A 24,115-nucleotide genomic window follows, 5' to 3' on the forward strand; every position below is an offset into this window, starting at 1 on the left:
TAAAACGTTTGTAGCTCATTGCAACGTCGACCGATTTTGACGAAATTTTCAGAATATGTTTAATTGACACAGATTTACAAAACGTATTTTTTAAATTTTCAATGTCGGCCCATATAAAGATGTTGTAAAATGCAATTTTTTGTAAGTAAGTAAATACGTATTTATTTATTTATTTCAGCCTCGTGGCCCAGAAATTGGACATGGATTATAATTCTCGAAGCCATTCATCCCTCTATTTATCCATTCATCCGTTCCTCCACCCATCCATCCATATCCCATGCCACATCAAATACCTTATTGTCTATGTGATCTATCCCAATGTCTCCCCGCTAATCCTGCCTCTCTCTTGATTATCCCTTGTGATTAATTCTTTCCTTTTTTTCTCTATACTCCTAACCCATTCTACAATTTCTCCCACTCTTTTCTCCTGTACTATCTTTTCTATACCTATGTTAATTCTTTCTACCCCTTCACAGTCTTCTGCCAGGTGTTTTAGTTTCCCCAAGTGTCTCTCATTTTTTCTACAATTCCGATCAGTTACTATTTTTGAAAAAATTATTTTCACATCCTGTACTAAACTAATTGTTCTAGCTTCCCAAAAAGTTCAAATCGTATAGTATAATATTAAAAAAGTTATCATTTTTAGAGCGTCCGAAAATTTTTGCGAGTCACAGTATGTACATATATCGCGCACAGAACACAATTCTTCTTTCTATTAAATCGCATTTCTTAGGTCAAACAATTGCGTTTTGTAATGTATAATAACATGTAATAACGTTAAAAATTACTTAATATACACCCGCGGTAAAATCAATAAGTATAACTTTCCTCCTCACAGCAGAAACGTCGAAAAAATTTTTACAATGATGTCCCACAATAAAAAAATCTGAAAAAAATTGACGACACTGCCTGCTGTAGTACTTTATCGAGGAACCAAACAGTAAAAAGCATGTTTTCATATTTTCTAGAAATCTATATTTTTCCGATTTTTGGGGGGTTTTTCATTATTTACGACCATAGTTTGCAACCAAAAAATCTGAAAAAATTCTATAAAATGCGTCTTAGGATCCAAAATATGTAACATTTTTTTTAGAATTTTAGAACGTATTTGAGACCGGAAAATTGCGCTCGACTGTGCAACAGGCCTAACGGTTCTGGAGAACCGATTACACTGTCCAACACCAAATTTGTTTTCAATATACTGTTGGGTCCTTCTTATAGAGTTTTTTGCGCTGATTCCAAATCTGTCCTTAATTTTTCTCCTATACGCACAGTTTTTGAAAAACATGGCTTTGAAAAAAGAACATATTTTTCAACTTTAAACAAATATTGTGGTTATTATAAAAGATATTGAATTGTTCTTTACAGCAAAAGATTCTGTAGACTTTCCCGAATACAGTGATATCCAATATTAATACATTATGATTGTTTAAACATGTTTAAACAATGATTGGAGACACTACTTTTGCACCAATTTTTGAGGATATTTTTCAATTTATCTCAAAAAATTAGGGTCCAGCGGAAAATCGAACTATACCACGCGATAGAGCAGACTTTTATCTTGAGAAACCAACCTTTCAAGTTTGTAACGTCGACGTTTTTTTCGAACCAGAAAACAAAATAACTTCGCCCGACATGAGCCACCAGTGGCGCGGCGAGGCGGCCTTCGTCGTCGATTTTCAATTGTTACTTTCAACAATTGCGTCCGTTGCCGGTTGCGGCCCGCGCGTATTCTTATGTTTTCACTTTTGGCCCACTGCAGTCCGCGGGGGTTGCTCATCTCACTGGTTTAAATAAATAAATTTATATATTTTTCTATTTGTGAATTATATTATTCTAATAATTTATTGTGAAAATAATTGTTTAAATAAATAAAAACAAATAACAAATTTGTATAGATTATAAAAATCTATTTATTTTAACAATAAATTATTGAAATAACAATTCAAATAATGAATATGGAAACAAATTATAAAAATTTATTTATTTAAATTATTTTAACAATAAATTATTATTGAGAAATAACAATTCAAATAATTAATATAGAAACAAATTATAAAAATTTATTTATTTAAACAATTATTTTAACAATAAATTATTATTGAAATAACAATTCAAATAATTACTATAGAAACAAATTATAAAAATTTATTTATTTAAACAATTATTTTAACAATAAATTATTATTGAAATAACAATTCAAATAATTACTATAGAAACAAATTATAAAAATTTATTTATTTAAACAATTGTTTTAAATTATTGAAATGGTATTTCAAACAATAAATATAGAAACAAATTATAAATATTTATTTATTTATAAATTGTTTAAATAATAAATATTAGGTCGAACACAATATAGAATACAGAATGACAGAGAACCGAAATCCGGAACCGAAATCCTGAACCGAAATACATAATATCGGTTCTCCAAAATCGTAACCGTAACCGATATAAGCCAGAACTGCCAGCCAGTACCGATATTCTCGTAACAGTTATAAGTGTTATAACATAACATCATTTCGGTTCTTAATAACTATTTCAATCAGAACCGAAAAATAACAGTTTAAACAGTTATTTTCATAACCGTTCCAATCCCTGTCTGTAGCGTAGATTTACCACTATTTTAATATACTATACGATTTGAACTTTTTTTGGAAACTAGAGCAATTAGTTTACTGCAGGATGTGAAAAGAAGTTTTTTAAAAAATTGCAATTGATCAGAATTGTAGAAAAAATACTAAAAGTTGCGTTTTACAACTTTTTAATGTGGGTCTATCTACAGGGTGATTCACGCAATTGTTACAAGTCATAACTCCGTTTTTATTGCATTTACAAAAAAATGCCAAAGGAGAAAGATAAATGGTTCGAAGAGAACTACATCTGTAGGCCTTTCGATTTTTTTTAGATGCAGCAGTGCATGTGCAATTAACAATTGCATCATTTCTTTAAATAGAAATGCATATTGTTTTTTACACAGATCGATTCTTCTGTTCATCCTACGTAAAAAATGATTAGGGTACACACGGCAAAAAATTATTAGATCTCGAGATATTTTCAAAAAATGTCTTTATTGAAGAAGATGCTCAAACGCTTCTCCATTACATTCTAAACATTTCTTATAACGTTTTTTTATTGTTTGCATAACTGCGTTTATACATCAATACGTTGGCCAGCCCGTGCACCTGATTTAAGTCCCCTTGACTTTTTCTGTGGGGTTATTTGAAAGATAGAATTTATTCAAACCCCATAGATTCTGTAGAGAATCTGAGAGAAAGAATCATAGTGGAATGTTCAGCAATAACTGCAGATAATTTAAACGCAGTTATGCAAACAATAAAAATACGTTATAAGAAATGTTTAGAATGTAATGGAGAAGCGTTTGAGCATCTTCTTCAATAAAGACATTTTTTGAAAATATCTCGATATCTAATAATTTTTTGCCATGTGTACCCTAATCATTTTTTACGTAGAATGAACAGAAGAATCGATCTGTGTAAAAAACAATATGCATTCCTATTTAAAGAAATGATGCAATTGTTAATTGCACATGCACTGCTGCATCTAAAAAAATTTAAAGACCTACAGATGTAGTTCTCTTCGAACCATTTATCTTTCTCCTTTGGCATTTTTTTGTAAATGCAATAATAACGGAGTTATGACTTGTAACAATTGCGTGAATCACCCTGTATAATTAAAATTTAAAAAATACGTTTTATAGATTTGTGTCAATTAAACATATTCTGAAAATTTCAGGGTAACCCTAAAGTTATTCTTCTAAATTTTCGTAGAAAGAATTGGTTTTCAATTTGGTTTAATTAATAATAACTGTGCCTAAAAATATGAAAAAAATTGGAGACAATATTGATGACAGTAAGTATTTCATCATTAAATTAATTTCCAAGATGGTGGCTTTTAAACATCGATATAAAATCTGTGTTTCTTCGAAATCTTCCGGCTTTTCTATTTTTTAAAACTAGAGTTTGCAACAAAGGCTCGGGAAAAATTAAAATACTTCTATGAATATAATTTATATTATTAGAGATTTGTATATTAGTTACATATTTGATATAAAACAATATAAACTGTATGTCCTAATCCTGGCCAATGATGATGTACGATCTGATCCAGTCTAAAGATGATGTAGGATCTGATCCAGGCTAAAGATGATGTAGGATCTGTTCTAGGCTAAAGATGATGTAGGATCTGATCCAGGCTAAAGATGATGTAGGATCTTGTCCATGCTAAAGATGATGTAGGATCTTGTCCATGCTAAAGATGATGTAGGATCTTGTCCATGCTAAAGATGATGTAGGATCTTGTCCATGCTAAAGATGATGTAGGAGCTGATCCAGGCTAAGTACTAGAGTAGGGGGCAGCACTATATGGGCACGGCCAAAACCCGGGCGTGAGAAAAGGGAAAGTCTACAGAATCTTTTGCTGTAAAGAACAATTCAATATCTTTTATAATAACCACAATATTTGTTTAAAGTTGAAAAATATGTTCTTTTTTCAAAGCCATGTTTTTCAAAAACTGTGCGTATAGGAGAAAAATTAAGGACAGATTTGGAATCAGCGCAAAAAACTCTATAAGAAGGACCCAACAGTATATTGAAAACAAATTTGGTGTTGGACAGTGTAATCGGTTCTCCAGAACCGTTAGGCCTGTTGCACAGTCGAGCGCAATTTTCCGGTCTCAAATACGTTCTAAAATTCTAAAAAAAATGTTACATATTTTGGATCCTAAGACGCATTTTATAGAATTTTTTCAGATTTTTTGGTTGCAAACTATGGTCGTAAATAATGAAAAACCCCCCAAAAATCGGAAAAATATAGATTTCTAGAAAATATGAAAACATGCTTTTTACTGTTTGGTTCCTCGATAAAGTACTACAGCAGGCAGTGTCGTCAATTTTTTTCAGATTTTTTTATTGTGGGACATCATTGTAAAAATTTTTTCGACGTTTCTGCTGTGAGGAGGAAAGTTATACTTATTGATTTTACCGCGGGTGTATATTAAGTAATTTTTAACGTTATTACATGTTATTATACATTACAAAACGCAATTGTTTGACCTAAGAAATGCGATTTAATAGAAAGAAGAATTGTGTTCTGTGCGCGATATATGTACATACTGTGACTCGCAAAAATTTTCGGACGCTCTAAAAATGATAACTTTTTTAATATTATACTATACGATTTGAACTTTTTGGGAAGCTAGAACAATTAGTTTAGTACAGGATGTGAAAATAATTTTTTCAAAAATAGTAACTGATCGGAATTGTAGAAAAAATGAGAGACACTTGGGGAAACTAAAACACCTGGCAGAAGACTGTGAAGGGGTAGAAAGAATTAACATAGGTATAGAAAAGATAGTACAGGAGAAAAGAGTGGGAGAAATTGTAGAATGGGTTAGGAGTATAGAGAAAAAAAGGAAAGAATTAATCACAAGGGATAATCAAGAGAGAGGCAGGATTAGCGGGGAGACATTGGGATAGATCACATAGACAATAAGGTATTTGATGTGGCATGGGATATGGATGGATGGGTGGAGGAACGGATGAATGGATAAATAGAGGGATGAATGGCTTCGAGAATTATAATCCATGTCCAATTTCTGGGCCACGAGGCTGAAATAAATAAATAAATACGTATTTACTTACTTACAAAAAATTGCATTTTACAACATCTTTATATGGGCCGACATTGAAAATTTAAAAAATACGTTTTGTAAATCTGTGTCAATTAAACATATTCTGAAAATTTCGTCAAAATCGGTCGACGTTGCAATGAGCTACAAACGTTTTAATATAAAATAATAATTCTTAAAAAATATTCTGTTATTTTACACCGATATACCCGACCCGACCCGTATCATGTTACAATGTTTCACTCCACTCCACGGCGACCGAAACCCTCGAGCTTCACTTCCCTTTTCTCCGTTCGTCATCATAGAATAGTGTTTCCTGAAAATTGAATGTCTCTAGCCAGACTCGAGTTTTCGACATTTATAGCAAGCTTGCTATAATCGTATCTTATTTGTCAAAATTTAGTTTTCCATTTAAAATATTTTGTTGTTAAAACTCATCAATAGTTTTAAATAGTACTTGAACAATATTAAAAATGATACTGAAATATTGGAATATTACAATTTGGAATGAAGGGTCTAGCCGGACGAGGTAGTCCTCCGAATTATTTAAACAGCCGTTGCGCCATTCAATTTTCGGTCAATTTTTCCCATTTACTTGCATTAATTTAATCATATAATTGCATTTAATTGAAATTGATAATTGAGATTTTTTCCCGATTTTTTGGTTCAAAATGTTAATTACACAAACTGAAAAACACGCAAAAATTCGACAAATGCAGATTTATTAGAGAAACTGAAAAGTAGCATTGATCATATTTTTAGACTAGCAACATATCAGAACTTTTTTTACGACAGCGCGTAAACGACAAAGAGGGACTTCTCAATGACTCCAAGAAAAATGATAAACTTAATGACTCCGAGAAAAATAAAGAACTTAATGACGCTGAGGAAAATGAAAAATTTAATAACTCCAAGAAAAATGGAAACTTCAATGACTCTATAAAAAAACTTGACGGTACTGAGGAAAATGAAAAATTTAATAACTCCAAGAAAAATGGAAAACTTAATGACTTTGAAAAAAATAAAGAACTTACTGACTCTGAGGAAAATGAAAAATTTAATAATATCCCAGTTAACAAGCAGTCTTCAATGCCTCTTAAAAATGCAATTAATCATGTAGGGATTGATCAGGTGTTTCTCGCTATATTAAAAAATATTTACAAATCCTTTGACAAATTCTGCTTTGTGGCGTCAGGATACTGCTTTCGACATACCATCACAGTTTGTATAGTATACATATATTATTTCTCCTCTTTGTTTCTAGATAAAATTTTATTATGATCCTCCATTAGTTTAACGCCCCGTTCAGCGGTATCATTGACCACCTTCAGTCCATGCTTCAGTCAGACTACTTATTATTCATAATAACTTCTTTTTCCGATATTAGAACTATTTTTACCACGTTTTTATTAGCTCGCTTTCTTGTTCTTCTGTAGATTGGAGTGTATTAATGAATTTATTTATATATAATATCTCTGTCAGTTATGTATACATATATGAAAAAACTCTTCAAACAAAAGTTGTAGTATATAAGGAGGTGGATATAGTATCAAAGAAAAAAATTTTTTTCAAAGTCATTATTTAAAGTTTTCAAGGTCACGGATGTTTTTTCTATCAACAACTGTTTATGCTATATATGGATTCTTAAAGAGAAAAAAGACAAATTCAACGATATATCATAACGTCTATTTATGTCATGATTTAAAAAATTCTCATTTTCCATTAAAAACTCATTTTCCCATGATCCAAACGGCCCCAAAATTTTTCCAGACCATTTTCTCAACATTTATCACAATTCTGGTTTACGGGACCAAAAAAATTTCATGGTCGAAAAATAAGGTCCACCTTAATGTTGCATATACGTAAATTACGAGAAGCAGTAAAGAGTGCTTAACGTCGAAGAAGAAAATCCGGGTAACTAAAACTTAATATGTACTACATTCCACGTTATTAGAATAATTGTAGTTTAATTATGATATATTTTAAAATTGATATAATTATATCAACATTTTTTATTTACACCTAAAAACGCCACTGTCTCGGAAGGAAATGGACATTCGAGAGAAGCAATGAAATTAGAGCATCATTGCGAAAAAAGATGAGTTTGCAATAACCTCAATATACATTTTATGAAATTCTATTATAATTATAGTTATGATTGTATTTTTTAATAAATAAACTTGTGTATGCTAGTATAAAATCAATTTATATATATTATACAATTTATTTTATTATTTGTTTGACAACTAATAAATCTACAAATTGATTCATAAACTAAAAAATACTTCCTGCATTTTCGTATTCTCCAATCAGTCCAAATAAATACCATCAACCTGTTCTCGATCATATACCAATTTTTATTAATGCAATTATGACAGTAACAAAACGTTTCTATTTAAAATGAATACATATTTTGAACATAGTTTTTACATTTTTAATTTTTTGGAAGGTTAAAAAATGTAATTAAAAAAGTAATGAACAATTAAATTTAAAAAAAATCCCCGCTGCACGGGGACTCGAATGCTAGCTCCAGATTGCGATTCATACGCTCGACGGCTCGACAGCCGAATTTCAGTTTCGCTTCCGCCGTAAAGCAATACAACATGGCAACATGGCAAGTGCTAAAAATAGATTGTGGCTGGCATAAGCGCACAAGCAGCGCACACGGATATAGTAATGGTACGCTGGTGAGTGTAGCGCGCGGGCGCGTTGCTAACACGATACAGTGTCTTCTGTGGTGGCCTCTGGTGGCCTCCTGTTTCTCACTCCAGTCAGAATATATCATAGAGGGCGTAAGAGAAATATTCGAGCGACACAGATGTCGTCAGATGTGCTAACAGTAAAGTGGGTTCTGTTTCTTGCTAAAGATGATGTAGGTTCTGTTCCATGCTAAAGATGATGTAGGAGCTGTTCCAGGCTAAACATGATGTGGAGACAAAAGCGGCACGGCCAAAACCCGGGCGTGAGCACTCTCATATACTCTCTGCTTTTAGCAATAGTCACTGTTCGTGTGTCTATTAATGATTAAAAAGTAAATAAAGTAAAAGAATAAATTGCACAGAGATCAATTGTCACGATCGAGTGTTAATAATATTATGTAAATAGAAAAGAGATACGTAACTATGACTGCTCCACTTGCGACAAACAGTGTTCCATAAAGTTGAAAGTTATTGTTAAATAATTTCAAAATAATGTTAATAATCCCGTCTCGTATCAATTATTTCATATCGCATTGTCTTTTGAAGGTACATAAGTGTATTTCATCTCTTATCACATATAATATTGCTTAGTGAGGTTAAATTTGGAATTTTGTTGCGATAGAATTAAAATTATTTCTTTTGCATTAGATATTTATAAAACATAAGACTTCGGTTGTTGAACAGTGTAATTTTAATAAATATCGAAATATAAATAGGTATTATTTACAATGTGAATACTATCTGCTATCTTAAGGTTATGTTTTTATTTTGATTATATTTACTTATTATTATTATTGTATACGAATAGAAAATTTATGTAGCGATAGAATTGAAATTATTTCTTTTGCATTAGATATTTATAAAACGTAAGACTTTGGTAGTTGAACAGTGTAATTTTAATAAATATCGAAATATAAATAGGTACTATTTGCAATGTAAATACTATCTGCTATCTTAAGGTTATGTTTTTATTTTGATTATACTTATTATTATTATTATTATTATTGTATATGAATAGAATTTATGTTGCGATTAATATGTTTTAAAATTTTAAGAGAACATACCAAGATTGGGTAAATCTCAAAATGAAGACCACATACATTCCACCCTGTCGTGATAATCCAGTGGTTACAAAATTGGATGATCCTATATTTCATTCTCTGTTTACTCCAGAACTGAAAATTTTAACAGAACTATTTAAAAAACAAAATTATGAGATAAGAGTTGTCGGTGGTGCTGTTAGAGATATTCTCATGGGTAGAGCCCCGAATGATCTGGATTTTGCGACGGATGCAACTCCGGATGAAATGAAAGATATGTTTGAAAAAGAACAGATCAAAATGATCAATAACAAAGGAGAAAAACATGGTAAATGAAATACATTAATATCGCTTATAACTGTTAAACGAATGAAATACAACCGTTGACAATTTTACAGGTACAGTCACCGCAAGAATTAACGATACGGAAAATTTTGAAGTAACTACACTCAGAATTGATATGATGCCAGATGGCAGACATTCTCACGTTGTCTTTACAAAAGACTGGAAACTAGATTCTCTTCGTAGAGATTTTACGGTGAATTCAATGTTTCTTGATCTGGAGGGAAATCTGTACGATTACTTTTTCGGTTTTGAGGATTTACAGAAAAGACAGATTGTATTTGTGGGAGATCCAGTAGTTAGAATTAACGAAGATTATCTTAGAATATTCAGGTATTTCTGAATGTTTATGTTAAGATGATAGAAAATATAATTCTTTGAGGGAGTAGACTCTGGTTTCCAGGATTGCAAGGGTGCCCTCCAAAGATGGAGTCTCTCAGTAGTCAAAAGCGCTAGACAAAAGATCAATCTAGGCTGTGATCGCCCTCGAAAGTCCTATTTTTACGTTTACCAGGCATAATTTGCATTATTTTGAAGCATAAAGCTGCGCATGTACAGGTAGCGGACAAAAGTTTAAGACCGCTCTAGGGAAGACGATTACTTTTTAAATATTGTACTATACGATTTGAACTTTTTTGGGAAGCTAGAGCAATTAGTTTACTAAAGGATGTGAAAAGAAACTTTTTCAAAAATTGCAATTGATCGGAATTGTTGAGAAAATACTAAAAGTTGAATTTTTAACTTTTTTATGTGGGCCTATATTGAAAATTTAAAAAATACGTTTTGTAGATCTGTGTGAATTAAACATATTCTGAAAATTTCGTCAAAATCGGTCGACGTTGCAATGAGCTACAAACGTTTAAAGATGGTAGAAATTGCAGATTTTCACGATTTATTGCCGAAAATCTAAAAATTCAACTTTTAGTATTTTTTTCAACAATTCCGATCAATTGCAATTTTTGAAAAAATTTCTTTTCACATCCTTTAGTAAACTAATTGCTCTAGCTTCGAAAAAAAGTTCAAATCGTATAGTACAATATGAAAAAGGTTGTTTTCATAAAGCTGCGACAGTTAAATGCTGCAGATTTTATACATTTATGACAAAATTGGAAAGACTCTAGAAGAATCGAAGGACATTATTTTGTTTCTTTCGAATTTATAAGATAATTAAAAGAGAAAATATGTTTCCCCACGGGTAATTTTGATTTTGCATAAAAATCCGCAGGCTATATGTATACTATTAACCCCCTGCCGTAACATTTTCTTTACAGTTACAGCCATTGAAACATCTTTATCCCCCAAAATGTCGTAGAAGAGAAAAGAAAATTTATATTTTTCGCATAACTACATTTATTTTGATGCTGAAATATTGATTACAAACGAATCAGAATTTTCTTTTATTAAAAAAGAGAGGCGTAACGTTCATATCTGTTAGACTTTGTTTGTGAAATCGATCGTATATCATCAAAATAAATATTCAATAAATAAGAGCATACTATTTTCCTGTGGTTTAATGTTGAAAGTAGAGATCACGAGTTTGAACGTGAATTCAAAACGAATATACATATGTTTGAGTTCGTGTAATATATAACCCAACAAAAACATTCTGTAAACAGGAGCCAAGTTCTTATGGCCGTAAAAAGTTGTGAGATCAAACAAAGTACGGCCAAGTTCGTTAGCTTAGAAATACCTCTTGGAATACTGAAAGAGGCGTTTGTAAAAATTAGTTAAAAAGAACGCTATTACCCAAAAGGTTTTGATGATCTGTCAGTCAGTCAGTCAGTGACAAATTTAACGATTTTTGAGGTCCATATCTCGGAACCTACTAATGTTGGAAGATTAATGTTTTGTCAATATTGAGACATGATAGCATTTAACAATTGTACGAAATTACATCTCTCCATCTGCCTCCAGTGCCGAGTTATAAGCCTCTAAAAAACGGCTAAATTGTTTCGTGTAAAAGGTGGTAGTGCAAGAACTTGGCTGGTGCACTGCCGTGCACCTAGATACATGTGCGCATGATAGCACACGACGTCTTTTAGACGTCGTTTCTACGTCTTATGTCTCAAGAAGACTCCTTTTTAGGGGACGTCGTTTTTACGGCTGAAGAGAGGCGGCTTTTAAAGACGACGTCTCCAAAGAGGCGTCTTGTAGACGTCTAAAATACGTCTTTTTGTGACATACAGACGTAAAAACGACATCTGAGAGACGTCGTGTACTATGTGGATAAAATATCCGTGTATCTAAATACACGTGGACCTGTGTAGTAAACATTACACGAACATCCGAACTACACGTACAGACGTGTATTTCAGGTACACGTGAAATCGGGATCTCTAGTTAAAAGCTGCGCTTTTATGTATACAGGGTGAGTCCGAAGAAACAGAACACCTAAATATCTCCGTTACTTTTCGTTGAAAGTCATCGATATTTTTTAAAATGGAATTTTAAATGGTATTTTTTAATACATCAATCGATGCAGGTGGACATGGACATTCGTTATAAAAAAGTACGAACCCATGTATGTCGAAAAGTTAGTAATTCAGGAGCTATTTCAATTTAAATAACTCTAAAACACCATTACTGTCGTACTAAGACGTTAGCGTTTACTTGGTACTGTAAATTGAAGAGTTGAAATTGAAATTGGAAAATTGACGTTGAAATTGAAAAATTGAAATTGATGAGTTGAAGTTGAAGGGTTGATATTGAAGTTGAAATGGGAGAGTTAAAATTGAAGTTGAAATGGAAAATTGATATTGAGAACAAAGTTGAAGAGTTGAAATTAACGAATTGAAATTGAAAAATTGAAGTTGAAGAGTTGGTATTGAAATTGAAAAATTGACATTTAAATTGAAATTGACGTTTTAGCGTTTACTTACTTGTGTAACACGTCTTAGTACGACAGTAATGGTGTTTTAGAGTTATTTAAATTGAAATATCTCCGGAACTATACTAACTTTTCGACATACATGGGTTAGTACTTTTTTATAACGAATGTCCAGTTGCATCGATTGATGTATTAAAAAATACCTCATTCCATTTAAAAATATATCGATGACTTTGAAATCTCATAAAAAAATGACCTCGAATATTTTTTCCCTTACACCGTTACATGTGGCCCTTCAAACAGTGTAACTTGGTCCTAAGAAGCTTTTTTTGTACAACGAAAAGTAACGGAGATATACAACAGCTACATGCTACCGAATAATGAAAATTACGTCTCGTAAACGTAAAAATAAGACTTTCGAGGGCGATCGCGGCCTAGATTGATCTTTTATCTAGCGCTTTTGACTACTGAAAAAGCCCATCGTTTGCATTATCGAGAAATGAGAAGGCGCATAACCCGCACCCTTGTCATCCTGGAAACGAGACTATCCCCTTACCCAAGTAGCCACGTACGTCCCTAAAACGTACGCAGAATGGACGTAGGACGTTTGGTCGTGAACCGTACGTTTTAGGGACGTACGTGGCTACTTGGGTAATCTCATACGTACGTAGGATAAATTATATGAATATTTGATTGTTCTACAGGTACTTTCGATTTTACGGAAGAATTTCAGAACAACCAGATGCCTATAATGAAGCAGCGATAGCAGCAATCAAAGCAAATGTGCAGGGTCTAGAAATAATATCAGGTGAAAGAATTTGGAGCGAATGGACGAAAATTCTTTCCGGAAATTATGCAAAAGAATTGACGCTAAAAATGCTGGAATGCGGTATTGCGAAGTAAGTAATGTTTTTTCATTTACAATGAGACCAATGGCCATAATAATGAAATAATAAACGGTACATTGTTTTCGCAGATACATTGGATTACCAGAAAATTTAAACATAAAACGGTTCGAAACTGTTTATGACGCGTGTAAGAAAGAAAATATTTCTCTAAATACAATCTCCTATGTTGCTCTGATGTTAAAAGAGGAAGATGAAATGTTGAATCTTCATAAAAGACTAAAATTGTCTGCATTCGAAAGAGATTTAGCATTATTTTTGATCCGTTATGTGGAACCCAGGCCTTCGGAAGATCTGAAATTTTATAAAAGACTTCTTGTACATTGGAAAGGAAACACAAATAATTGCAAGGCTTTCATTTGTGAATTGCTGAAATGTAAACAACTTTTTGATCTTGCTGCAGAATTTGAAAAATTTACGCTTCCCAGGTAATGTAACCATTGGAAAAAGTATGACGACTATTGTGGCTAGTACTATTTTAAATGTTGCACATGAAAATCTGTATTTTATTTCAGGTTTCCAATTAATGGACACGAGCTGAAAAAAGAGATAAAAAAGGGGAAAGTAATAGGCGTAGTTATTAAAAAACTGAAAGACATTTGGCTGGATTCAAATTTTGAAATAAATATAGAAAAATTGCTCCAAGAAGTTCCACGAATTGTTAGTGAAATAGAAGACAATGATGTAAATAAATACAAAAAATAAAACATCGATATCTATAATTTGCATAGTGTGTTATCCGCAACCGAGATTTCCATGTATCGAAGTTTTATGCCGATTAAGATGGTCAAAACTGCCCATAGAGGTTTTCAATGGCTCCATTCGAACCATTCGAAAGCTAACCAATGAAAACCCATCCGAGTAAAATTTCAGCCCTCTAGCTTGCCCGTGAGGGTAGTTATAGGGTAAATTAGATTTCGCGCTTTTCCGCTCATTTTCCGCTCTCGGTTGTTTCCGAAAATTCTGAAAAAAATGTGGCACGTGTCGGGTCTTAAGACGCATTTTATAGAAATTTTTCCGATTTTTTGGTCGCAAGCTATAGTCATGAAAAATGAAAAAAAAGAAGCATGTTTTCATATTTTTGAGAAATCTTCATTTTTCCGACGTTTCGAGTGTTTTTCAATCGGAAAAAATTCTATAAAAGCCACATTTTTTCAGAATTTTCGAAAACATTCGAGAACGGAAAATGAGCGGAAAAGCGCGAAATCTAATTTACCCTATAACTACCCTCACGTGCAAGCTAGAGGGCTGAAATTTTACTCGGATGGTTTTTCATTGGTTAGCTTTCAAATGGTTCAAGAGCCATTGAAAAACCTCTGAGGGCAGAGACTGGCAGAAAGAACAATACTGTACACTGTAATGCTACATTCTTCTATTAAAGTATGAAGTTCGGAAACTTTATATTTAATAGAGCAATTCAAGTTTATAGAACGTTACAATAGTGATTTCTTTAAGTTACTTACAAAAACAAAACATACAGTATCAGTACATATAAATTGTTATATTATCAATATATATGTCGTAAATATTTAAAAATAATTCTATTTATTTCTTGCATTAGTTCTTTGCATGTTATAAATATACAAATATGTCATTCAAAGAACTTTTTACATCCAATTATTAACTTATTTATTATACTTTGACTAAATAAGAATATTTACAGAAGGGGATGATAATTTAATTAATTTCTATATTTTAAAATAAAAGTTTCAGTACCAACAATCGTGATCAATCGTTTTATATTAAGTCGTTAAACTAATTAAAACAAGAAAAAATACATAATATCACGCTTTCGAACGAGGATCAGACAAAAGGAAAAACAATTATACATTACAAATGTATAATCTTATAGGAAATATTTTGTATTGAAATCTTTAACAGTATAAGACACATTTATTTTCAAGAGCATCACATACTTGTGGTAGATTGCAATCCCTTAGAATCTATGTACACAGTAAACTCACGTGAAAAAATCCCCACTATATATATAATGGGGCCCCTCAAAATATAATTTAGGATATTTGCTTGATTATTGAGCTCTTAATCATGCAATGAAACCCTAATTACCCGATAATAACGTTGGAATGGTTTTCCCCTGGTAACACATTTGGAGTTTGCGAAAACAGAGTTGTGCTGTAGAAATTTAAAAAAACATATAATTTTCTTTTTCTGATCCTTAATTATACTATACGACATAGTTTAACAGAAAAAATATAAAATCTTGGTCTGCTAAATAGAAACGAAAAAAAGGTTTTCTCGATATACGAATAATGAAGGTTTCAATGCATTTCACTCTCAAAAGAACTCTATTCGAGCCTATCAGAATTCATTTTAAGACGAAAGTAAACTTCCTGGCTTGTTCTTCAAAAGTTGCTTCTAAGTTGAACGAAATTTTTGTAGAAGCACAAATCTAATGAAAAACTTTTATATCAACTTCACGTGAACACATCATCAAGGTCAATTTCCGTAGTTTCATGTAGTAGTTTTTACCATTCCGCATCCCCGTTCATTTTCTGAAAAACATAATCCTTACCGTTGAGGTTCATTATGCCGTCTTTGAGGTAGAATTTCCATTTGTTTCTACTCCTAGTTATCTGAAAGTTTATTCAACGATCATCTGGCTAGTTTCATAAGATGTACAGTTGTTTTTATAATGTTATATTCCTAAAATAAATGAAGTTCTTAGTTTTTGTTACAAATACCTTGTCATATTGACAAACGACTACATTATCAGTATCAAAAAGATCTGCCGGATCATCGTCTGTGACGTCATCTTCCGAATTTAAAGGCTCCTAAAACAATAAGGTACAGTGCTGTAAAAAAACTCATTCAGTTTCCGAAACATTAGCATACGCACTGATAGTTGCTAGGTAGAGAGGAGATCCTACCTTTTTCGTAATTTGATTCGCTAACATTGTCACTTCGATCAATATCAAGTAGGGATCACGAGTTTGAACGTGTATTGAAAATTCACGTGTACACGTGTAACGAACATATATGTACGTGTTTGAGTTCGTGTAATATTTCATACACGTGTACACGTATATTTCGATACACGGATACACGTATATTTTACCCAGATAGCACACGACGTTTTTTATACGTCGTTTTTACGTATGTACGTTTTATGCCCCAAAAAGACGCCTTTTTGGAGATGTCGTTGTTAAGACTGAAGGAAGACGCCTTTTATACGGATCATTTCTGCCATAAAGACGACGTCTTCAAAGAGGCGTCTTGTAGACGTCTGAAAGGCGTTTTTTTCATTACGAAAGACGTACAGACTTAAAAATGACGTCTAAAAGACGCCTTTTTAGAAATGTCTTTTTTACGGCTGAAGGAAGACGTCTTTTAGAAGTCTCATTTCTGCCACAAAAACGACGTCTCCAAAGAGGCGTCTTCTCGTGACGGAAGACATACAGACGTAAAAACGACATCTAAAAGATCAATACACGAACTTCAACGCAAACATCCGAACTACGCCTGTACACGTGAAATCGAGATCTCTAATATCAAAACTATGTGCACCTAATAACTAGATAGTGGATTTTATGCATTTATGACAAAAATGAGTAGGTGTAATTCAAAACGGTGAAAACATTAGAAGAATTTTAAAATACTGTTAGATTGTTTTCGACCTATTAAACATATGTATTAAGGAAGAAAATAAATTTCTATTTCACTCCAGTTTGTTGAAAATCGGGTAGAAAATGTTTATTTTGCATAAGGTCTACTAATAACGAATTAGTCTCCTCTTTCTTCTATGCCGTCCCACTGGTTTTCTTTCCAACAATTGTCAGTACGTAAGTTGATTAATTACATAATACTATTAGTAATTTTCAAATACCTCTTCTCTTGCTGCAGCTTCGTCATTTTCCTCTTCTTCTTTGTCTTCAAGATCTTCTTCTTCATCTTCGTTATCCTCTTCTTCCTCCTCTTCGTCATCATCCGACGAATCTCCTAACGGACCATCTAATTGTGCTATATTGTTCTATATATGCACAACAATAATAATATGAAATCCATTTTTATTTTTATATAGACGAAAGAAATACAATATTCTATTTTATTTCAACCAGTCTTTCTATTAATCACCTGATTTTGTACAGGCCGTTGAGAGACATTATTTGTACTCTGTGTAACAACCTGGAGTGGCTGATTTACTTGGAGGGGAGGCAACGTTGCTTGACCCTGAAGGGTGGAATTGACATGCTGTTGGAGCAGCGTGGAAGCCAAATTTGCTGGTAATCCCATTGCAGCTGAGATAACTGGACCTGTCAGAATTGTATGCAGCTGGTTACCTAAAAATAGATACAATTCCATTACTTGCATATTCATAACTGAAATAGTTAGTTTGAATATTACACGAATATTAATGTGATTTCCATTAATATAAATTCGGACGCTCTAAAAAAAAAAATGGTATCTTTTTAAACATTGGACTAGACTAGACTTGGTTTTCTGAGAAATAAGAACGATTGGTTTGCTACATAACGTGAAAAGAATTTCTGAAAGAAATTACAAGTTGTCGGAATTGCAGAGACAATTCTAAAAGTTATATTTTGCAACTTTTCATTTTATATTTATTTTATATTTTATATTTTGCAAATTTAAAAAATACGTTTAGAAAATTTAGAAAACACGTACGCTTATAAATTTCGCTTTGAAGGAATCACATTCTGTTGAAATGTTGAGAGAACAGGCGGTTTCTATCTTTTTTTTGAAAATGTTACATACCATACAAAATCTTTTTGGCTTTTATCATCACACTATATTTTCTAAGATAATGAAAAATATTCTAAATTCTCTTAGGTGGTTTTAACAATTTTTTAATTGTACAAATTTAATTGAACGAATGGACTTTTTCGAATGCAGATTTCTCCTAAACCTTTCCGAAGGAACACTGCATCTAATGGTTCAAACCCCAGCTTTCTATGTTCAGCCATTCTCAGTTGATGCCGTTACAATTTTTGAACAAATGAACTTTTTCGAATGCGGATTTCTCCTGAACCTTTCCGAAGAAACACTGCGTCTAATGGCTCAAACCCCAGCTTTCTACGTTCAGCCATTCTCAGTTGATGCCGTTACAATTTTTGAACAAATGAACTTTTTCGAATGCTGATTTCTCCTGAACCTTCCCGAAGAAACACTGCGTCTAATGGCTCGGACCTCAGCTTTCTACGTTCAGCCGTTCTCAGTTGATGCCATCACAAACAGACAGATAGTACGATTTTATTATATACTAGCTTTTGCCCGCGGCTTCGCTCGCACAGAAAACCGTTTAATGCCCTCGCAAATTGATATTGTTTCTCCATATAAAACCTTTTAACCCCCATTCACCCCTATAGAGTTTTAATGTTATGTCATGCCGCAATCTTAGATTTCAAAATCCCTTTTCACCCCCTTAGGGGATCAATTTTTTAAAATGCCGAAATAGGTGTTTGATTAATTATATCAAAGAGCATTAAGACCAAGTATGAAGTAAATCCGACCACGAACAAAATATTCCTCGTACAAACGTTGCAACCCCTTTTCACCCCCTTGGGGGTCCAATTTTTTAAAATGCCGATACAGGTGTTTGATTAATTATATCAAAGAGCATTAAGACCAAGTATGAAGTAAATCCGACCACGAACAAAATATTCCTCATACAAACGTTGCAACCCCTTTTCACCCCCTTGGGGATTGAATTTCGAAATATCCTTTCTTATCCCTTGTATAGATCATAAGGGAAACCTCTGTGCAAAATTTCAGCTTTCTAAGTCCAAGGGTTTAGCCTGGGCGTTGATAGGTGAGTCAGGACTTCGCTTTTATATATATAGATAGAGACAGAGATGGAGATACAGAAGAGATTTTGTATGGAATGCTTGAAAGCATGGTGAAATGCATGGAACAATTTTTAAAGAAATATCTGGTTTCCTTCTGTCAGCCATTTGTTTTTTGCAATCTACACATTCTATTGTTTGACGAGATTTTTTTCTGTGGGTTGTATTTCTGTATATTAGATCTTTTACATCGATTACAATTATTCTCTGCATTCCATACAAAATAAACCATAGAAGCTCTAATTGAAACCTTTAAGCATGTACCAGCAACAATGAATCTATATATTGGGTCGTTCGGAAAGTTCCCGCCGATTTCTGAGAGATGGCACAAAAAACTCTAGGAACATTAAACTATGTTTGTAAACCTTTACTATTATGCATTTTCTATTAGATGGCGCTTTCGCCAATATTTTCATGCATTGCCCATGATCATAGCTTCAATTGTTTTTGTTTGGCATCGATATAAACATGGCGGACAGAAAATTCCATTATCGACATTTAATGTTTTTTTATTATAAAAAAGGCAAGAATGCCGTTCAAGTGGCAAAAAAGATATGCGCCGTTTACGGAGAGGATGCTGTAAGTGACCGGACAGTGCGCGATTGGTTTGCAAAATTTAGAGATGGCGATTTTAATCTCGAAGATCGGCCACGCTCTGGTAGGCCATCCACGGTTGATGACGACCAAATCAAGGCCCTAATCACCAGTAATCAACGAATTACCACTCGTGAAATGGCAGAGAGTCTGAAAGTATCCAATTCGACCATTCATGCGCATTTGGTGGGGCTTGGCTTCGTTAGCCGCCTCGATGTTTGGGTACCGCACAAATTGACGGACAAAAATTTAATGGACCGGATTTCAACATGCGATTTGTTGTTTAAACGCAACGAAAACGATCCATTTTGAAGCGGATGATAACGGGCGATGAGAACTGGATCTTTTACAGCAATGTTAAACGAAAACGGTCATGGGGTCATTCGAATGAGCCGCCAACAACCAGTCCAAAGGCTAACATCCATGTCAAGAAAGTGATGCTCTGTTGCTGGTGGGATTGGAAAGGAATTGTGTACTACGAGCTGTTACCGCAAAACCAAACCATCAATTCCGCCAAGTATTGTAGTCAGCTGGAGAATTTGAAAAAAGAAATTGATCAGAAGCGCCCAGAACTTGTGAATCCTAAAGGTGTGGTCTTTCACCAAGACAACGCTAGACCACATGTGTCTTTGGTTACCCGGCAAAAGTTGTTGGAGTTTGGCTGGGATGTCTTACCGCACCCACCATATAGTCCCGATTTAGCACCTTCGGACTACCATCTTTTCCGCTCCTTGCAAAATTCGCTTGACGGAAACAATTTCAATTCATTGGAGGACTGCAAAAAGCACTTGCAAAAGTTTTTCGATGATAAACCGAAAACGTTTTACGAGAGGTGAATAATGAAACTCACCAAAAGATGGCAAAAGGTCATCGAAGAAAATGGTGAATGTATAATTGAATAAACTAAATTCTAAGTACAATTTTTTTCGATTTCAATTTACCCTAAAAATCGGCGGGAACTTTCCGAACGACCCAATATATAAAAGCGAAGTCCTGACTCACCTATCAACGCCCAGGCTAAACCCTTGGACTTAGAAAGCTGAAATTTTGCACAGAGGCTTCCCTTATGATCTATACAAGGGATAAGAAAGGATATTTCGAAATTCAATCCCCAAGGGGGTGAAAAGGGGTTGCAACGTTTGTATGAGGAATATTTTGTTCGTGGTCGGATTTACTTCATACTTGGTCTTAATGCTCTTTGATACAATTAATCAAACACCTGTTTCGGCATTTTAAAAAATTGAACCTCCAAGGGGGTGAAAAGGGGTTGCAACGTTTGTATGAGGAATATTTTGTTCGTAGTCGGATTTACTTCATACGTGGTCTTAATGCTCTTTGATATAATTAATCAAACACCTGTTCCGGCATTTCAAAAAATTCAACCCCCGGAGAGGGTGAAAAGGGGTTGCAACGTTTGTATGAGGAATACTTTGTACGTAGTCGGATTTACTTCATACTTGGTCTCAATGCTCTTTGATACAAATAATCAAACACCTGTTTCGGCATTTTTAAAAATTGATCCTCTAAGAGGGTGAAAAGGGGTTTTGAAATCTAAGATGGCGGCATGTCATAAAATTAAAACTCTATAGGGGTGAATGGGGGGTTAAAAGGTTTTATAGAGAAACAATATTAATTTCCAAGGACATTAAACGGTTTTCTGTGCGAGCGAAGCCACGGGAAAAAGCTAGTTTTCAAATAAAACCCTTCATGTCGATAAGAAAGATACACAAGATATCTCAACGATAGCATTGTACAATGAAATCGTGGTGACGAAATTTCTCGTCCGTAGCATCATCTCTCCAATATCGTGGAAACGAGATATCTCGTCCATCGTAGTGAAGAAAGTTATTGTGTTTTAAAGAGCATCCAAATATTGGTGGGAGTCACTGGAAATTGATTTCACTATACCTTGAATTGCTGATGCAGGAACATGTATAGTCAGCACTCTTTGCGGGGCATCTGGCACACCAGTTTGCGGTGGTAAAGTGATTTGGATAGGAACTTGCCGATCCATTACTGCAGATGTGGACGTTACCAATTGTTGGACTGGTGTACTAGTATGTTGTTGCATGACAGCTGTCGTCGAATGTGTTTGGGTTTGTGTTTGCTGTTGCGGTTGTTGTGCCTGCTGCTGTTCTTGTTGTTGCTGTTGAGACGATGGCTGCGCAATTGTGTTTCCTCCTGTTTGTTGTACAAAATGATTTCCTACATTTACTGCTAAAACCAAGTAGAATATGCATGAACGTTGGATTAAACATTGTAAATGAACGTGTTGTTCTCGCAAATTTCATTCGGTACATACCTTTATTAACAGGCACATTTTTATGTGTATTTATTTGCGGGGCCTGAGGTTCCGGTGGATCTGGATTAACTTCAACAGCTTTGCTAGACATTAATTTTGTTTCCCATATTTGTTTCAGCTCTAGCAGCACTTGTTCGTCTACACCTTCGTCTATAAATGATTCCCTTACACCCGATATAACGTCTTCTATCACATGATTGTATAGTTTTACCTGTAACAGTAATATATGGTTGTAACTAAATAACAATAACGTTACATTCAGGTTCTTTAATGATTGTTTAGACATTTACTTCAATATACTACTTTTATACTTTTCACCTTCGTTATATATTTTACATTATTACAAAAATTAGGATGTTATAGCTATTTAGCTCTGACTCTGATTATTTTTCATGTTACACGACAAATAAGAATATTGAAATTTTCTTTACAGCAGTCTACATTTCATGCTGTCATTATCTAATACGTTACAAACAAATCCTTAAAAAATTCGGAAAATTTAAAAGCATTAGACAATCTTAACCTAACCTCGCTTATTAAGATAATTAAAAAAAAGCTTCGGTCTCAAAGAATTATATATAAAAAAAACATGGAAAATATATAGATGATTTTCTCAAATGTTAAAAGTATCAATTGTTTGATATTAACATCGAAAAATTTACGAATTATAATTACTAAGTTCTTATACGAATAACATATGAATTCGTATGCAACTGCAATTTTCGTTGCAACAAAGGGATCGAAGATGAGGATTATAGTGACAAAGGTGATAGAACAAAATTAAACGATAAAAATCGTCATTGCCGTCATTAGAATGATCATAATTAACTGTTCATTTAATTGGTCGTCGGTTTTGCTCATATATATTACTCACCACGCTTATCTGACTGAGGGCCATCGCGAGGATGATTCGTATTGTCTAATTACAGAAACAATAGGAATAATCCAACGAATAAATCAGCCCCAGTTCAGAAGCCGATTCGCAGTAGCATCGCTCTTTTATATACTGTGGACACGTCTCCCATTCCACCTGATTCTACCCATGGATATAGGAATATAGGGATGGAGCTAGCATTGCATTATGGGCAAGTGGGGTGTTTCATTTTGCGGAGGACGCAGGCAGTAAAAATGACACCTGAATTTGATTGGTGGCATTTCTACGCATACTCTGTACCGCCAAGTATGAGAAATGTTTACAGATTGCTTGCTAAGGACACCGACACCGACGAGATATAGAATCGAAACAAAATTCTATCTGAGAGGAACAATTGTGATACAAAAAAAATTTCTGAGAGAATAAATTCTAGCGTGTTTAGACCAGTGCCGAGTTTTAAGATCGTTTCTCGCATACCGTACGAACAGCATATCCAGCAACCGGCAAAACATTCTCCCCGAGAATGTCCCTTCTGTTGATGGAAAATTGCGGGTAAAATATAAGATACGAAAAACGCGGCAATTTATTACGCAACCCAATAGTTACAAATAATCATTATCGATGATAGACATTATCTTTGACTGGTAAACAACCATTATGAATGACAACAATTCTTTTTGGTCATAAGGAACCGCGTTATCGATGATGGAAATAATTTTTGGCTATTAGTAGTAGTAACCATTGTCGAGGACAGTATTGGGCTATTAATTATGCGAGAGTTAGAATAGATCCAAGTCAAAATCATGTTTGTGGATATATACCCAGACAACCAAGCGGGCCGAAGCCACATCTCGAGCACAGCGTGTCCACGCCACCAAACGGTCACGTACAGTGGTCGAACCCCACTCGAGCTGTCCAGGCCACACGATGACTAGATTGTGGCCACGTCACAAATGCGCGTGAGGGCTCGTAGTGTTCCCTGGACACGATCTTGGCACATGATGTCGTTGCCACAATCCGGGATATCGTGCCCAGTTTAACGATCGGGCCGTTGTAAGAG

The 24,115-nt window shown here is 33.9% G+C and overlaps 2 protein-coding genes across 7 annotated transcripts; one reads left to right on the plus strand and one right to left on the minus strand.

The window, feature by feature from the left end:
* The first annotated feature begins 8,558 nt into the window (after positions 1-8,558).
* LOC143218265 (CCA tRNA nucleotidyltransferase 1, mitochondrial) lies at positions 8,559-14,185 on the plus strand. Of its 3 annotated transcripts, none has more exons than XM_076443356.1 (6): positions 8,559-8,612; positions 9,405-9,717; positions 9,788-10,064; positions 13,263-13,457; positions 13,535-13,891; positions 13,979-14,185. In XM_076443356.1, the coding sequence occupies exons 1-6, from the start codon at positions 8,574-8,576 to the stop codon at positions 14,166-14,168; spliced, it is 1,371 nt and encodes a 456-aa protein (XP_076299471.1). In that variant the 5' UTR covers positions 8,559-8,573; the 3' UTR covers positions 14,169-14,185. The 3 variants fall into 3 exon arrangements, with proteins under 3 accessions (XP_076299471.1, XP_076299470.1, XP_076299473.1); XM_076443355.1 differs by lacking the exon at positions 8,559-8,612 and adding an exon at positions 8,619-8,895; XM_076443358.1 differs by lacking the exon at positions 8,559-8,612 and adding an exon at positions 9,121-9,270.
* Positions 14,186-14,989: 804 nt separating this feature from the next.
* On the minus strand, positions 14,990-23,235 carry Tfiia-l (transcription factor IIA L). 4 transcript variants are annotated; one of them, XM_076443361.1, is made up of 7 exons: positions 23,056-23,235; positions 22,182-22,392; positions 21,788-22,060; positions 17,556-17,761; positions 17,308-17,451; positions 16,166-16,255; positions 14,990-16,057 (listed from the first exon to the last, which is right to left on the minus strand). In XM_076443361.1, the coding sequence occupies exons 1-7, from the start codon at positions 23,077-23,079 to the stop codon at positions 15,950-15,952; spliced, it is 1,056 nt and encodes a 351-aa protein (XP_076299476.1). In that variant the 5' UTR covers positions 23,080-23,235; the 3' UTR covers positions 14,990-15,949. The 4 variants fall into 4 exon arrangements, with proteins under 4 accessions (XP_076299476.1, XP_076299474.1, XP_076299475.1 ...); XM_076443359.1 differs by having other exon boundaries at positions 21,788-22,096; XM_076443360.1 differs by having other exon boundaries at positions 21,788-22,093; positions 23,056-23,234.
* Between the last annotated feature and the right edge of the window lie 880 nt (positions 23,236-24,115).

This window comes from Lasioglossum baleicum, chromosome 19 (assembly GCF_051020765.1).
Source record: "Lasioglossum baleicum chromosome 19, iyLasBale1, whole genome shotgun sequence".
NCBI lineage: Eukaryota > Metazoa > Arthropoda > Insecta > Hymenoptera > Halictidae > Lasioglossum > Lasioglossum baleicum.

Bases quoted from the DNA above. Each gene is read 5' to 3' on its own strand.
- Tfiia-l (XM_076443359.1), bottom strand. From the start codon at position 23,079: ATGGCCCTCAGTCAGATAAGCGTG. The intron at 22,393-23,055 runs GTGAGTAATATA...TTACTGTTACAG, and splicing joins CCCTCAGTCAGATAAGCGTG to GTAAAACTATACAATCATGT. The intron at 16,058-16,165 runs GTATTTGTAACA...ATAAACTTTCAG, and splicing joins TCGTTTGTCAATATGACAAG to ATAACTAGGAGTAGAAACAA.
- LOC143218265 (XM_076443355.1), top strand. From the start codon at position 8,842: ATGTTAATAATCCCGTCTCGTATCAATTATTTCATATCGCATTGTCTT. The intron at 9,718-9,787 runs GTAAATGAAATA...ACAATTTTACAG, and splicing joins TAACAAAGGAGAAAAACATG to GTACAGTCACCGCAAGAATT. The intron at 13,892-13,978 runs GTAATGTAACCA...ATTTTATTTCAG, and splicing joins GAAAAATTTACGCTTCCCAG to GTTTCCAATTAATGGACACG.